This window comes from Pocillopora damicornis, chromosome 6 (assembly GCF_964200805.1).
Source record: "Pocillopora damicornis chromosome 6, jaPocDami1.2, whole genome shotgun sequence".
NCBI lineage: Eukaryota > Metazoa > Cnidaria > Anthozoa > Scleractinia > Pocilloporidae > Pocillopora > Pocillopora damicornis.
In genome coordinates, this window is record NC_142675.1 from 23,531,562 (window position 1) to 23,547,461 (window position 15,900).

Genomic DNA, 15,900 nt, shown 5'->3' on the forward strand with positions numbered 1-15,900 from the left:
AAAAGATGGTAAATAGCCGTCTAAATGAGAGGCAGGGGCCATTCTTTATTTTTTTTTGTCCTAATTATTCGATTTGCACATATGCAAGTAATGACCTTGCCTTGACCTCGGTATTAAGGACCGAACACTGTGACCGATTTTTGCAGGCTATTATTTACAGGTTACTCGATGGGCTGTGGGTCACTGAGAATTAATGAGAAAGAAATGCATCTAGACTGATTATGTCTCTGTGGATAGAGCTGCTGCAGTCAAGCCACAAATGTCGTTGCTCTTATTAATCATTTTATATATTAGAACGTTAGTTAAAAATGCATAGATCGAATGCAAAATAGCGGAGTTGGAATAGAATGCAAAGACAATACGGGATATTTGCTAATATAACCTGGTTACCATAGAAGCTTGATAATTTATAATACTGATTCACTAATGAATTGGTAGACAAACAGGATTATAACTCAACTGCATTATCCACGAGGCAAGTTACATTACCTACGTTCACTCGTTCGGATCTCTAGGTAAACCATATCATTCTTCGTCATTACCCTTTTAAGGTACAGTGACCCCTAGCTTTACTACTACTTTTTTTGCTTTTTTTGGTCAACATTCATGTCATCACATGGATCTGAAGTTATCGGTTATTGCGAACTTGTAGGCGCCGTTTCATTGAGACGTCAAATCTCATTCCAAGAGAACTATTTTCTCAAAAAGTAAAATTGACCCAGTTTGGAGAATGTCATGATTCATTGCGAAAGGGCCCTCGATGTGTTGAGACACATGCTCTTTCCTTTTCGCCTCATCATCACCATTTGAGTTAGAACTAAAGTAGATATTTATTCGAGAAATGGTTTCTTATGGTTTTTATGACTGAACTGAAAAGGTGTTTCTCACGCTGTTAGAACACATCGTGAGTGAGCTTACATGATCTTCATCACATTGAAATTGCTTCTCACAACGTCTTTTAAAATCGAGCTGGTTGTGAGGAGAGTAATTATAGGATTAATTGAACTCACCTTGAACATTCTGATCCTCTTGAAAGTTTTGCTTCTTCAGAAAGGCGTGGGTCGAAAGGACGCGAGTTATGGACAAAGATGGCAGGATTGGCTACGAAAAGCCTAAATCATTGAAGCACTTGCTAAATGATTTCTGTAGCTATACGACTGCTCATGGCCTTGGACGGTTATCAGAGAGCAGCAATGTGATCAGTCGCTTGATATGGAGCTTATTTTGCATTGGGGCATCAACAATGTTTGTGCTGCAGGTGTATAACTTGTTTTCCATATACCTCAGCCATCCTGTCTCAACCACGATAAAAGTCGAACATGAAAGCGTAAGTGTTCTTGCCTCACTGAAAAATAGCGAACCATTTTGATTATTCAGGGAGATGCTTGGAAGCATATGCAAAAGAGGAAACAATGGCTGAAAAATTTATCGAATTCGAATTAATTAGGCCATGGTTGAAACGACAGTATTTAATAACTTTGCAGGTTATAGAGAATCATCTAAAAAAAACAGATAAGATGAAAACACAAGTAAAAATAAAAAATAAAAAAAGCAAAAACAACATTAAAGTAAACAAGCCATCAAAAAGATAATAAATCAGCACCAGTGAATTATAACAATTTTGTAATAAATAGATACCCCCTGCCCGCTAGTCAGCGATTATCCCTTACGGCAGCCATGCCGGGATATAAAACATCTTTTTGTAGGGACTTTTATCATCTTTGATCTATATCTATCTAGTACCTAATTAAATATTTAACGATCGCCTGTTTTCAGAACGCTAAGTTTCCAGCAGTGACCATATGTAACATGAACATGCTTCGCTTTGATAAGCTTCCAGACAGCTACTTCGACGATATAATTGCAAGTATAAGCTCACAAGGTATGCACTAGGGCACTTATTATTTTTCTAAGGCTTAGTTTTTATGTATAGAACGAACATAAAGATTGTCTAAATTGACCTACTCTTAGACAGAATTAGGACCGTCCAAGCAATCATTTGAAAATGGCTCGAGAAACCTCAGCTTCAAGCAGGCGATCTATCTTCTGTGTCGTTACCGATTGTTTGGGCTTAGCCAGAATCGTCCTGATAGCTCGGATTATATTCGGGACGCTAGACTAAGAGGAAAGAAGTCTAGAGGACCTTAGTCGCCTAGCCTTTTTGCTTTTTATAAACGATCCTTAACCCTCTCCCTGATGAGATTAAACGCGATCCAGGAAAAAAATCTCTAGAGCACGAATTCTAAGAAAAGTTACATATGGACGGGAAAAAGCTCATAGGAAAAAAAACTATAGGCTTTTTTCATCCATAGTTATGAATTTCCCCTTTATTTGATTCAAGTGAATGTATCAATACCGATTGAACAAAGCAACAACTCCTCTGATACTGCGGGCAACTCCACAGAAGATTCTTCTCTAGAGTCATCTGGATCCGGAGAAGAGTACAATGAGGATGACTTTTATGAAGGTGTTGCAGATGCTTATGATTCACTTGACATCTCTGGGGAGGAAGCTAAAATGATCGAGTATCTGATTGAAGAAGCCTTACTCGCCAAGATTGCACAAGAGAATCATTCAACACTGTTCAAATTAGGCCATCAATATGAAGATTTCGTGTTCGAGTGTTCTTTTAGAGGCTATGACTGCAGGTAATTCATTTATGGCCCGTTGTGTCTAGAGATTTATCAAAGTAGAGGATCTGACATGACTAGAGATGCATGTGAAATCAACTTAAATTTCGTCCAAGACAGGAAACATTTTCACAACCTTTTTAGTTTCAATGCTCCCGGGTTAGTTTTTTCGAAATCGGCATGATTCATAAATTTGGATTGAAGCTAATCTCGTTTAATCAAGAAAGATGGCCAAGTTGCCCAAATATAATGTCTAATAAAAACTGGGAAGCTATACCCTGCCATAGCTAGTTGTGACGGTTTCAAGTGGATTCATGTGGATTGGTGTTATTAGTATTAACATATATCATACATATCTCTTGACAGTTATTTCTCCAGCGGTTGACTTTCTGCTATATTCAACCTTATTTTTAATTAATTCATTTGTTTTTTTAACTGCAACTCTCGCAGAAACTATTCAAAGCACTGGCACAACTTTTGGGATTTTCGTTTTGGTAATTGTTTCACGTTTAACGGCGGGCTGGACGATTTTGGTAAGCCTCAGAAAATTTTACACTCACATAGCACTGGACCTGCTGGAGGTGAGATAATTCGTGTATATTGCTCATTTCTTTTAAATTTTGCCTTCTCAGAGCACAGCACAGCACAGCACAGCTCTGAGAAGTCAGGTTATTTTCATCTCTGATTTTTCACTGGGTGCATTTTTTCTTAATATTTACATTCATCTTTCAATAAAGGACTGCAAAATGTGCATGTGTCCTGACTGTGAGCTGGAAAAGATATGATTTCTGCATTGCTTCGAGGATTGAAAAAATATGATTATTGAGACAAAAAAATTAACATTCACGGAAAGATTAGAAAATAATTGCTTGTGTCCCTATATTTTTTAGTGGGCTTTCTCGCTGAAGGATATTTAAACCAAAAACTATCGAGAAAGGTAGATCACTTATCAGGCAGGTAAAGCCAGAAAAACTTAACTGAAACTTAAATTTACTTGCCTTCCTTAGGTTTGAAATTGAAGCTATTTATAGAACAGTCACAATACGTATCACAGCTATCCCATACTGCTGGTGCTAGGATTGTCATTCACGACCAGGGACAAATGCCATTTCCAGAAAATGAAGGTTATGATGTTTTACCGAGCCGTTCAACCTCGTTTGCCATCAGAAAGGTGTGAATAAAATATTGTTTTCATTCTTCTATCAAAAGACCCCTAGCCCTTTCGTCCATTTATCAGTCAATAAATCGGTATTTACCATCCTACTGAGCCACCTCTGCGCTTACTCAATAACAAGTACCAGGCGTACCTGTCTGTGTTTTTGTCCTTCCGGCTCGTGTCTGCATTTGCCTCTCTCTCTCTCTCTCTTTCTCTCTCTCTGGCTCTCTCTCTCTCTGGCTCTCTCTCGCTCTCTCTCTCTCTCTTTCTACACTGAACCAATCCAAATATGTTCCTGGCTATGTTTAAAAGAACACAGCGGTACGTAGTGTTTCATTATCATCATCATTGTTTCTTCCTCTCCACACCCTGGCGGCGAATCTGACACACAATCCTAAAAAACTACAAATATCATACCTCGCTTCATTATTCGAATATTACTCTGTTTACTTTATTAGACTGTTATTGAACGCGTGGATCCATTTGGGAATGGAAGTTGCATTTCTGGTGATGATGTCAAAGAAAAAGATATTTATGGGAAGAAATTCCATACGACATACTCTAGGCAGGTGAGAAAATAAGGTTACGTGGGTTACACTATGTAAAGGATGATTTGCATGGTTTTGATCACGACACTAAATGCTGAGTATGAGTGATGATAATGTTTCCTATCCAACAGGCTTGCTTGAATTCGTGCCTTGCTAATAAACAGCTTTCAGAATGTGGATGTGCTGAGGCTCAATTTCCCACAGACTCTAATATATGCGACATAAAAAACTCCACCACAGGTAAACAACATCCGGACTGATATTCTATTCCTTATTTAATTTAAGCTTTGGTACTGAAATGCTAGATGCTTACGGGTAACACTGTTCAAAGTTCACTCGTCATCGTTTGCATACACACAAAAAAAACGATGATGAATAAACGTATTCACATATGAAAAGCGCCCAATTCAATCCAATATTCTTTACATGTGTTCTTTTTTCATGGGACTTATCGTTAACTTTACTTGTCTTCTAGCCCGATGTCTGCGAACATTGCTACAGAGATTACTTGAAGGGAAGCTCAGCTGCAAAGAGAACTGTCCCACACCCTGCAGGTTTGATTATGACCATCAACAATCTATCGATTTGTAATACATGAAGATTAATAAAAAGTTTCGGACATTCTTCGCTGCTGATTTATATATTTGTCGTTGTTGTAATGTTTGGCAAATTGTTTCTCATGTTTTAAAAACTCTGCATATCTGCGGTATAAAAAAAGTGTGCAATGAAATTAACCGAATTAGCAGCTATTTTGGAAGTGTCTGGCTCATTTTGTATTTAACTTGATTTTTGTCATTCCGTTTTTAGGCAGACATAGATTTCATGCCGTCAGCACATATTCTTTCTCGTTCAAATTTATTACATAAGTGCATTTTGAAATGAGGTAATCATGGAGTGATTCTTCTTTCGTCACTACAGAGAAGTGGAATTTAGGACCTCACAGTCAATGGGAGAATGGCCTTCCATGGGATATGAAGTAAGACTAGATTCTTTTCCCTTGATTTTTAGTCACCGTAAACGAATCTCGGAGCACAAAAAAAAACGAATTAATTCTTATTAATCGTCATTAACGATTTTTTAACTGTTGATGTTGTTTTTGTTGTACGTTTGTCATTGTTTTTTGTTTTTCAATAATTACATCGTTACCATGTCTTGTATGTTGACACCTATTTGAAAGTTTTTTTTTTTTTTTTTATCTAAGGGGATTCTTATGGGTCGTCTTCGAGAAAAACAATGGTTTATTACCGAAGATAAATATGGATTCTATCTCAGGTGAGTAAAACATGATGTTGTTTGTTTGGAGGCTGGAGTGTTCAATTTTATCACTGATTTATTCCTATTATTGTTACAGTGAGAATTTTCTTCAAGCGAGAATATTCTTTGAGCAGCTAAACTTTGAAAGAGTTGTAGAAAGTGTCAGCTATAAGGTAGATATGATATAAAAGTGACATTGACTGTCACTTCTACGTTATTGCCAAGTTTGATTTATTGATATTCTAAGAGTGTTGCTCTGATGCTGATTTTTATTTTCCTTCCCAGCGGCTTTTACAGAAAGATACCCTTATTCCATGCATACTTTAGAAATCTGTATGGAATAATTTGCTATCCCTTACAAACTCAGCAATGTAATCTCCTCAGCCTACTAGAAAAGCTCTACATGGTGTGTGTAATTTGTAGAACAATTTCTATAACACTGGTCATATGGAGAAGACACAGCTCAGGTAATTCGGAGTAATAACTCAATTGATTTACACAGCATCCATGTTTTGGTTTTGCAGAAAGTGAATCTTGTTGCAGATATTGGAGGACAGCTTGGACTTTGGATTGGTATTTCAGTGTTAACTTGTTGCGAGTTTTTGGAGCTTATTCTCCTCATCATCAGAAGTCTTATCAAGAGGTCTTTCTCAAGAAATATCATCAATGCGGAACCTTCTCCCCGTTAGATACACAAGAAATCATAGAGTAGCATCTATGTCAAATATTTCTTTATCTACATTGTAGTAAGTCGGAGGGGGCATTTCGGTAAGCGCTTAAACTTGGCTAAAAAGACAAAAAAAATTGTTGGAAGCATAAGTCTATTGTTTATATCATCTTTTTGGTGATGTCAGTGAAGCAAAAATAATATCATCGTGAAACATTTGATACTATTTGCAAAGCGTTTTCTTGTAAATATATGTTAATTGACCAAGAAGGAATCGTCATTAAAGGCTTTACGTGATGACTAAATATTTAAGAAAATGGAGCGTTCGAGATAAGTTAAAATTTATCAAGTTGAGACATTTCTTGATGTAGTATCTTATTGTCAAAATTGCTACCATCACTGTAAGATATTAGTAGTTTGTTTCTGTTTCCTTTCTTTCCTTTTTCATTTTTTTTTATTTTAGCTCTTGTTGCCTTTTTTCGCCTTTTTTTTGGTAGAGTCAAAAGCCCATAATAATGACCACCTGGTAGAGTTTGTAGTTGAAGTGAGGTTGGTTGCTTAACAGCATTGATTTTGCAATGGAAAACGAAAATCATGTGGAAAAAACAGTAGAACTGATCATTGTAACATACAGATTTTGAGTTCCTTTGTTTTGTGAAGAATTAAGAGCCATTTTCCGAGAAAATCGAAAATCGCAAGACACTCGTAAAAAAATTGAATTTTTTTTTCTTTTGCCAAAACATCCCTTTTAGTGACCTAATTCAAGGAAAAATAGTTTTGGGTTCAAGCGATTCATTGTACGGGAGAAATAACAAATAGTTTGAAAAATCGTTTTATTGCTGTCTTTTCGCGCTTAAAAACAATAGAATCCGACCGCAACTTCGAGAAAACGGTGAACGCATAAGAAACAATCCCTAACATCGAAACTTCAGCCGAGTATTATTTCGTTCTTAATCTTCAAAATCCTAAAAGAAAATTTGAAGAAAGAAGTTTTTAACATTTACGATCGACAAGTTTAAAAAGGTCGTATTTGTGTCTCTTGAAATGTTAGAAAATGAAAGCGAACTTTAACCTTTGTAAAAGCCCTCTGGTATATGCCGCTTCCTAGTAAAACCCATATAGAATAAAGCCTTGGCTATTGAAGTAAATTACAGGAACGTTTTAGCTCTGGAAATTAAATACAGCCCTGACACTGGAGTAAGCAATTTGAGAATTTAAGTTAATAAACTTTATGCAAATTAGACGGTCCGCTGAATGAATTCATACTAAATGCCAAGTTTAGTGTAAAAGGACTACTTACTGTTGCTTGTAATATGTTTTTACAGTGAAAATGTTATTTCTAGCTTTCAGCTGTGTTGGTAAGAGCCGTAAATAACTTTTTATATGACGACTGAAAAACGTTTGTTTAGCTACTTTGCTACCAGCGAAATCATTGAGATCGCAACTTCGAACTGAAGCTGTCATCGCTTGACGAAACTCCGTTACCACAATTTTAAAATAGTTTTCTTCAGGGGGAAAAAGCAGAATTAAAATGCATTCGAGACCGTTGACTTCGATTTTGAATTCGTTTAGTTAAGATTTCAAGCCACCACAAGGTCTTATGACCTCTACTGACCCGGAAATCGGTTACATGCCAAGGTCACGTTAGCAAACTATCACGAAATACTCAAAAGCTTCTGTTTTCGGCCTTTGTTTTGGTAAAAAAAATATATAAACTTTTCACAGAACAGACCTTCTTGCTTTATTTAATTTATATATTTGTATTGGTCTGGACACATGCATATGCTGACCGGCTGTGAAAGACATTCATCACAGTTTTTGATTCAGAGTGGTATAATATTTCCCAAAATATTTCAAACACAAATGTTTCCTTAATAAGTTCGTTATTCCCGAATTTCCCACCTTGCAATAATCCCTACAGCAAAAAAAGAAAAAAAAAAAGCATAAAAGTCAACTTTATAGCTTGCTTTAGTTTTGTTTCGGATTTTTTTTTATGATTTTTCCTCCGAAACCAGGAAACCCTAGCCAGGTAACTAGAAATTCTCAGTTTCATTTAGAGCTTGTCCACAACACAACTTCAAACTTGCGTGTGCTTATCGCATCCTTAAAACCTTCCAGACCTCTTCAAAATTGTTGAAAAGCCTATTGAGGCTAATAATAATCTTTGAGTTAACTATGACCAATTCACGCCGCAAGCGCGAGAAAAAGAGAACCACTCCGCAGGGCTGAATACGCGATGTGGAGTGTTATAAAATTCCACATTCTCGCGCGTAGCGCTTTCTCTAGAGACCTCTAGAAGTGTTGTTTAGTGAAGATAAACAAAGCTATCTTTGGTTAACTCAAAGAACTTGCAGAAATACCTCCAGCCTGCATAAAAGGCGCTTTATGAGCCAAGCGAGGCGAAAGTGGCATTTTGCACGAAGCGCGAGAAGCGACGAGGGGAGGAGAAAAATAAAGCTTTATTTTTCTCCATCCCTCGTCTCGCGCTTCGCACTCGTTTCGTGCTTCGAGCAAATGCCGCGTTCGCCTCGCTTGGCTCATAAAGCGGCTGTTATGCAGGCTAAAATACCTCTTCACATTTATAAGATAAGATGTCATTGATTTGTCAGAGCGGGAAGAGACATTTATAACTTGCAAATAGTCACGAGCTGAAAGGTAACTGACTGATTTGTAACAAGGACTCACCCTGACAAACAAGAAATGATCTCACTTTCCGAAAAGGAACGCTCTTTTAAACATAAACAAACTTCAAAAATAAGTAAAGGAAGCAAAACAATGAACAAAATAGATTTTTTCTTGAGTTAGTTATTCCGGCGAGAACAAATGGTGAATGATTCACTCCTGGAAGCAAGCCTCTGAGGAAAAGTGAGAACACCGTTTAGGCAAAACTCTACAATTTGTGTACTTTACTAGCCTGTTCACAGACTCTCTTCATTTTTAGATATCGTCGAGTGCACGTATAAAAAAAAACCGCGTTCCGCCCTCTGTCACGAGCAATCGCTTATCTTGTGCGCGCACCAAATTCCCAAAACAGAAAAACGTCTGTGAGCAGGGTAGTACTTTCTGTTTCTACATATTTTTCCCACGGAGCTGGCAAGTGCAATTAATGACGGCTTTTTTCAGCAAGTCAACGTAGAGCGCTTTGCGGCGAACAGGCTTGGGAGGTACTTCTAATTCTAGTTGCTGACAAATGTTCTGAAGCATTCCAAGTTTAAGTCGCTCCAGAGATCCTCCCTTGGCCATGGCACAGATATCGTACTGATCGTAAGTGATGGGTTGCTGTAGCGTGATGGATAGGATTGTTTCTCTTGCCATGGTAAAGTTTTCCTCTTCTACTACAGCTTGGATTTCAGCATCGTCGGATGTTTGCCGTCGGACCTTCGCTGCAAGACGTGAGAAATATGAAGTGCACTGCTGCGGGGTAAGAAACTCGGATACTTTGAACAAACGAACACCATCAAGTCTTTGTGCACGTCTCATTTCACGTGATACGATATCACCGTCCAGTTTTCTGCCGCTGGTTTGACCAATTGTAAACTTCGCATTTAGATAATCCCTCTGGTTTTGGTTAAAGCGATATGCTTTTTTGCTCGGCTTTAGCGCCCATCCTTCTTTTACCTCTACTTCGCCGGATGTAGCTTCTCTTGTATCCCTAAAAGACGCAAACGAAATAACTTGACTGGTCGTGCCCTCCTCCAACCTGGACTTGTAGTCCAGTTTGGCAAGGTCTAACAAAGACCGTTTCTCTAAAGACTTGGTACATTTCTCTAAAGATAGGTACTTTTCGAGAGAAGACAGCCTTTGAAAGACCTTAACACACCCATCCTGAGGGCAGGTAAACACGGATGACGATTCATTTGTATTGTCAGTGGGATCATGAACCTGCTCCACTTCCGTCTCTTGCTTCTTCCTTGACTGAGTCGGTTTTGGGCTAAGGGGTTTAAAGTCTCGAGAAGAAAACTCAGATGAAAGCCAACCAATGCCATGCTCTGAAGTAGATAACACATAAAGAAACAAGATTTACATAAACAGCACTGTTAACCTACTTCAATAATTTACTCTGCACAGTCTGTGAAGAGTGCCCCTTCGGTCCACTTTGCTGCGCGAACAGATGAAACGTTTGCTTTTTACATATTATGACCGGACATGTTCTTCAGAACCGCCATATTCTGCAAAGTTCGTTTTAAAAATTTTGTAGAACAAATCAAGGACTTAAATTTATTAAGTGTCTAAGGGGCTTAAGTCTTTTACAAAGCAAAACCCCACGGGGTGGCAGACACCCGCTCCTCCTGCGTACCAGGATGGGAAATGGATGCCTTTCATGCGTCTGAAGGCTATAACAAACGATAAACGTACACCTTTTTACTCAAACTATAAAAAAATATATATTTGCGCGATGAAATAATTCTAAAAAAGGAAGAATTGTGAATTTTCATTAGACTAACCTTCTGATGTTGTTTCCAATGGGATCTCTTTTCCCTTTCCCATACCATAAGCGCGCCAAGCTACGAGAATTTCGTCTTTAAACTCGAAATTGTTTAATTTGTTGATACCAATAATCTTTCTGTTGTCATCTACTACTGCTTCCTCTTCAACACTTTGCATGACAGCAACTCGAACTCCTTCTATCCCCCCATGCGAAAGAAGAGCACTCTTCAGTTGTTCGACATTGGTCACGTCATTTCCTTCGTTTACGAAAGTCCTGACGTGATTCTTGCAGGTTGCAGCGAGCCTGTCTGCGGCACCTTTTCCACCCTGTGGGTCAGAAAAGTCAATGCGCTTGATTTCGATGCCGGTGGAGGAGGATATCACTGGGCATGAGAGTACGGTGGACGACGAATGATAACATCCTGCGTTATCTTGGCGAAAGAACGCCTTGTTAATCTCACTGTGCTCCAGCTTGATGGTATTCAGGACATCCTGCATGATTTTAACCACTGCAGCACTGCCTTGATTGCACGACTGGACTATGTGCAGAAAGCCCTGCCACTGGAGTACCCCGTTCACACGACGGTAGACGACAGAAACGTGCCAGGAGATACCTCGCTTACCAAACCAGTCGGTTTGGGACTCTCTGTATTTTTGTGGCAGGAACTTCATGGCCCAGTCGTTAATTATCAAGACAGTGTTGTCGTCAAGTTTCTCCAGTGCATCTATTCTCGCTTGGTCTTGGTTAGCTGATCTAAGGATGTGGCATTTCCAGGACATTATGGCCTGCTGGGCTGTCTGGAATATAAATAGCGCTTCGTCTTTCGCGTCCTGAGTCGGAAAGGTCGTCTCGCCAAGGACCCGTTCAATCTTTGCCAGAGTTTCTTGAAGACTTTGACAACGGTCACAAAGATCAGTGTGTTGGTGACTGCATTATTGCTGGTAATCTGCATCACTACTGTCGCTAAGAGCAAACAACACACAATGGTCTGCTACGTTAGAGGGGCTTGTGACATGAACCTGTTGATAAAACAAAACTGAGATTACTGTTTGTCTGTGCTTATACTTCAATATAATAGTTAATCAAATGATTTTTTAATCTAACATATATTATTAACGTAAGGGGGCGAATAACTTTTAACCTTAACCTTAGAAAAAAAAACTATCCTCGTGCGCGCATTGTTAATCTCGAGAATTTATGTAAGCTAGTTACACGTGCACCACTTAGTGAAGAAAAAGAGTACAAAATATATATTTGTTTTACGGAATGATTTTGTTGACGAGGTAAAATAAGTACTTACTTTTAGTTTTATTCAAGCTATCTTTCTGGAGTCAGAATTCACATTACCTTATAGTCCCCCTTCAAATACTGCTTGCTTGTCATAAGAGCTTGCACAACTGTAGTCTCCCACTCCTTGCCGGAACCTAATCCCCCTATTTGGCGTACGAGGGCCACGAGATCATCAAATGCGCGAGCACCTTCAGCTGCAAAATAATGTAAGCCCTGCAGTGATTTTCTTACAGAGGCACTGCACTCAAAGAGTATCCGTCTCATAGTAGTTTCGCTGAATGGTTTGAAGTTGATCTCCAAACAGTACTGAGTGTACTGTTGTATCACTCGCTCGGGTATCATCATACGGATTACGTTAGGTACTTGAATAACCTCACCAGACGAAAGCTTGAGATGTTTCTGCCCAAATGGAAGGTCCTGAACAAGATGCGGGCTCGTGATGAAACCAAGAAAGTGGTCAAGCTGCCTCAAGTCTACTCGTATTCGTGTGGTAGGCTGTTGTGGAACTTGAGCGCCTCGGCCAAACTGTGATCGATGAAGATTAGCCATGGAGTATCGGTATCTTGTCAACCCCGGGATATAAAGGGAAATGTCGTTGAAAGTTCAAACCCCTGCCATAATCGAAAGCACTTGTCTACGGGTATCCCAGCTGGTTGCATTCTGGTACGCTTCTGCTAGTGCCTCTAAATACAAATGCTCTGAATGTGACAACTCACTTACACCTAGGGCCTTGTTCATAGCCGTAGAAGAGGCTAAACGTCGCCAGAGTTCACCAGCATTATCAGGGGTGACGCTCTTTAGCACAGTTGCTACTATTTCTGTGGCTCTCCTTGTTTGACGTTGTCTTGTTCGCTCAGAGGAATCACTCCAAGAAAGCCATGGCTTTCCAAGCGGTTCAAGTTTGCATGCTGCCAGGAACTCACTCAGCTTTTCGCGCGGCTCATGTAAGATCACAGGTGTGGGCTCGTCACTCTGAGTGGAAGCTGTGCTTATTGTGTCTGGTGACAGAAAGGTGTCATCAGCGATTGTTAGACGTCCAAGGCTTTCTGCGAACTCTTCAACAGATTGACCGGTATCACTTTGTCCTGGAGATGAGTTTGAGCTGTTCTGTAACGTACAAAAAAGACGTTTAGACATCAATGTTACTTCAATATTTCTGTTTATTTTGTCACTGGGCATTAGTTTTTTTTATTATAGTTCGAAACTTAAGTTATACATCATTTTAAAAAAAAGAAAATATGAATTTACATGCATACCGCTATCATTATCAATACTCCCGCTCCAGCCAGACCGAAAGGAATTTAAAGAAACGAACAGTGACCTATTCGTCTTAAAATCATTTTCAGAGTCATTTTCAAAGTTTACAGTTATTCACAGTTACCCAGCCCTTTCGGAATTTTGGCATTTGTTATGTTGGAATAACTGTCTGTATCCAAGGTTACCGTTTACTTACTTACATTTGCTTCTGAAGTCTCTAGTTCTACGCATGGAGTAACTTCAATCATTGGTGCGGGTGTCACTTTCTGTTGTTGGTTTGTCTCCGCGAAATGTTGCTTGCACATTCTGCAAAGAGCTGTAGCAAAAATAAATGTTAACCTTGTTAAAAGGCCATCGCCGATTTCTTTACTATTCTTCAAAGCCATTTTCTTCTTTGGGGGGGAGGGGAACAGGAGTATAAAGGGTATTGTAACGCTTGCGCATATGTTGCTTTACGCCCTCGCTCGTTTAAAATTAAAGCGTATACTTTAGCTACAAATGTGTTACGATAAACTTACGCGATCCAACTTGAATAAGTATTCCTTCAGTGTTTAAAATAAATGCAGATAGAACGCTGTCCAAATGCCGATCGCCTTTGACCGAGGCTGTTTTGTGAGCAGCTATATCTAGTGGAATGCTACACTTCACTTTTGAGGATCTCCAGCGCATACCAAATTCCGCTCTGTGGCGAGGGCATATTGTCAATGACAAGTGGGACTCTTCCACTGCAAATACCCCTAAACAAAGGTAAAGGGAAAATTATCCATTGCATACATCTCGAGCGAGTTGAGAGGCTCGTGTGCTAGGAGATCTCGAGGTCCCCTTTTTCATAAAAACGTCTTTAAAGTCTGTGTATCAGTGACAGGTGTGTGTGCGTGGGTGGCGGAGCGGGGGGGGGGAGGGGGTGGTGAATAAAGATCTTTTTTGCTATCGTAAGCGTTAATATTAGATTTGCAAAATATTAACGCCGCGGATAAAAGCCTGCGATTTTTAAAGAGATGAACTCGTTTGCTTATTGTTCTTGCAAGCAGGATACAAAAGAGTGGTACACAAGTACTGGGGACAATAATTTTGTCAAATGGAAGGGGACATTTCGGTTCGACCGACCGAAATAACCTGACCGACCGAAATAACCTGACCAGTCAAAGTGGACCAGCTTCAAAGGCGTTCCCAAATATTCTGGTAGGACCGAACCGAAATGGTCCATTCCATTTGATTTCTAACCGAAACTTGCGGAATTTTGGGCTGAATGGAAAGCACCCGAAGATTTTCTTAGAATAACATGAGCATCGTGAGGTCTGTGATAAAGAGATGATGGAAATGTACACCACTATTAGCCGCTACGTAAGACGGTAAGACAGTACATAAGATTTACCTGCTCTTGCTAACAGCAGTTTTCATTCAGTGTCAAGTGCTGTATCTGCTTTTAATCCATACAGCTCGCAGTGCCTCGAAATGTCCCTTGTACAATTTCTTAAAGCGAGAACTTCAACTTGGCCTGGATAATCGGTGCTTAAACCACAGGGTGTGGCGTCGTGTAATAAACCAGAAAAACTACATGAGTGAAACGTTGCCGAAGCCATGACAAAAAACAAAGCTCTCCCAACAAACGAGACAAACTCCACCAACGCTGTTTCGGTATTCGTAATACTAGACGGGAATAATTCAATTAAAAATAATATCATAGAGGCACGTGCAATAGTAAGTGGCGAAACAGTTCGTGACAATATATAAATTTTATTCCAGGAGCATTTGACCTGGAAATGTTTTATTAATATTGTTCCTAGAGTCGAATATTTTTACACTGATGATCTATAAACAGACGTACGGTTGTACATTTTTTCATTGGGACAGCTGTAATTGCTTCTTTGTCTGTTTACATTGTGTACGAAGTATAGCACGTACCGTCATATGCGACAAGCTAGCGTGACCAATCTTTGCACGTTTGCTAAATTACACGTCATATGATCTTGTTATCCCGTCTAGTATCTGATTTTTTCGCACAATAAGAATAATACTCACCTTGTTAACTGTGTGGTTTGAGTAGTGGTTAATTTTCATCATTGTATGTTATTTTCGGACCAAAACATAATCGGGTTTCATTATTATTAAAGCGTCTGATAATGCGTAATAAGCGCTGCGTGGGAAGTGTTTAGATAGCTCAAGCACTGAAGTTGCTGGACACATTTTGGTCAAAATCAGGTATGGATGAGTTGCCACTTCACAGGACAAACAGATTGAGAGATGGATTTAACTTCTATCGCAACAAGCAATGGTAAGTTGTTCGTTCAACAAAACTTTGCGTTAAAAATATGAATTTATTCAGCGGGCCGTCTAATTTGCATAAATTTTATTTACTCAGATACTCAAATTGCTTACTTTAGTGTGAGGACTATATTGGATTTCCAGAGCTAAAACTTTCCAGTAATTTAGTTCAATAGCCAAGGTTTTATTCTATATGGGTTTTACTAGGAAGCGGCATATACCAGTGGCCTTTTACAACAGTTAAAGTTCGCCTTCATTTATTAACATTTCCAGGGATACAAATTTGACCTTTTTAAACTTGTCGATTGTAAATTGTTAAAAACTTCTTTCTTTAAATTTCTTTCAGGAAATTAAAGAGTCAGTACGAAATAATACTCGGCTGAAGTTTCGATGTTAGGGATTGT

At 39.1% G+C, this 15,900-nt stretch overlaps 2 protein-coding genes and 1 pseudogene across 2 annotated transcripts; 1 reads left to right on the top strand and 2 right to left on the bottom strand.

Moving 5' to 3' along the window:
* The first annotated feature begins 449 nt into the window (after positions 1 to 449).
* Positions 450 to 6,923, top strand: LOC113682090 (epithelial sodium channel subunit alpha). Its single transcript, XM_027199240.2, has 13 exons — positions 450 to 515; positions 1,051 to 1,327; positions 1,777 to 1,882; positions 2,342 to 2,648; positions 3,081 to 3,211; positions 3,638 to 3,801; positions 4,245 to 4,355; positions 4,466 to 4,574; positions 4,810 to 4,888; positions 5,253 to 5,310; positions 5,536 to 5,606; positions 5,686 to 5,761; positions 6,113 to 6,923. The coding sequence occupies exons 2-13, from the start codon at positions 1,079 to 1,081 to the stop codon at positions 6,275 to 6,277; spliced, it is 1,626 nt and encodes a 541-aa protein (XP_027055041.2). The 5' UTR covers positions 450 to 515; positions 1,051 to 1,078; the 3' UTR covers positions 6,278 to 6,923.
* Positions 6,924 to 9,210: 2,287 nt separating this feature from the next.
* LOC149044548 (uncharacterized) lies at positions 9,211 to 11,603 on the bottom strand. The gene is made up of 2 exons (XM_089208593.1): positions 10,701 to 11,603; positions 9,211 to 10,244 (listed from the first exon to the last, which is right to left on the bottom strand). Exons 1-2 carry the CDS (start codon positions 11,461 to 11,463, stop codon positions 9,325 to 9,327), a joined length of 1,683 nt encoding a protein of 560 aa, XP_089064719.1. The 5' UTR covers positions 11,464 to 11,603; the 3' UTR covers positions 9,211 to 9,324.
* On the bottom strand, positions 11,471 to 14,016 carry LOC149044549 (uncharacterized; annotated as a pseudogene).
* Positions 14,017 to 15,900: the final 1,884 nt, after the last annotated feature.

Bases quoted from the DNA above. Each gene is read 5' to 3' on its own strand.
- LOC113682090 (XM_027199240.2), top strand. From the start codon at position 1,079: ATGGACAAAGATGGCAGGATTGGCTACGAAAAGCCTAAATCATTGAAG. The intron at 2,649-3,080 runs GTAATTCATTTA...CAACTCTCGCAG, and splicing joins TTTAGAGGCTATGACTGCAG to AAACTATTCAAAGCACTGGC. The intron at 5,607-5,685 runs GTGAGTAAAACA...TTATTGTTACAG, and splicing joins AAATATGGATTCTATCTCAG to TGAGAATTTTCTTCAAGCGA.
- LOC149044548 (XM_089208593.1), bottom strand. From the start codon at position 11,463: ATGTCCTGGAAATGCCACATCCTTAGATCAGCTAACCAAGACCAAGCG. The intron at 10,245-10,700 runs GTTAGTCTAATG...TATCTACTTCAG, and splicing joins ATTGGAAACAACATCAGAAG to AGCATGGCATTGGTTGGCTT.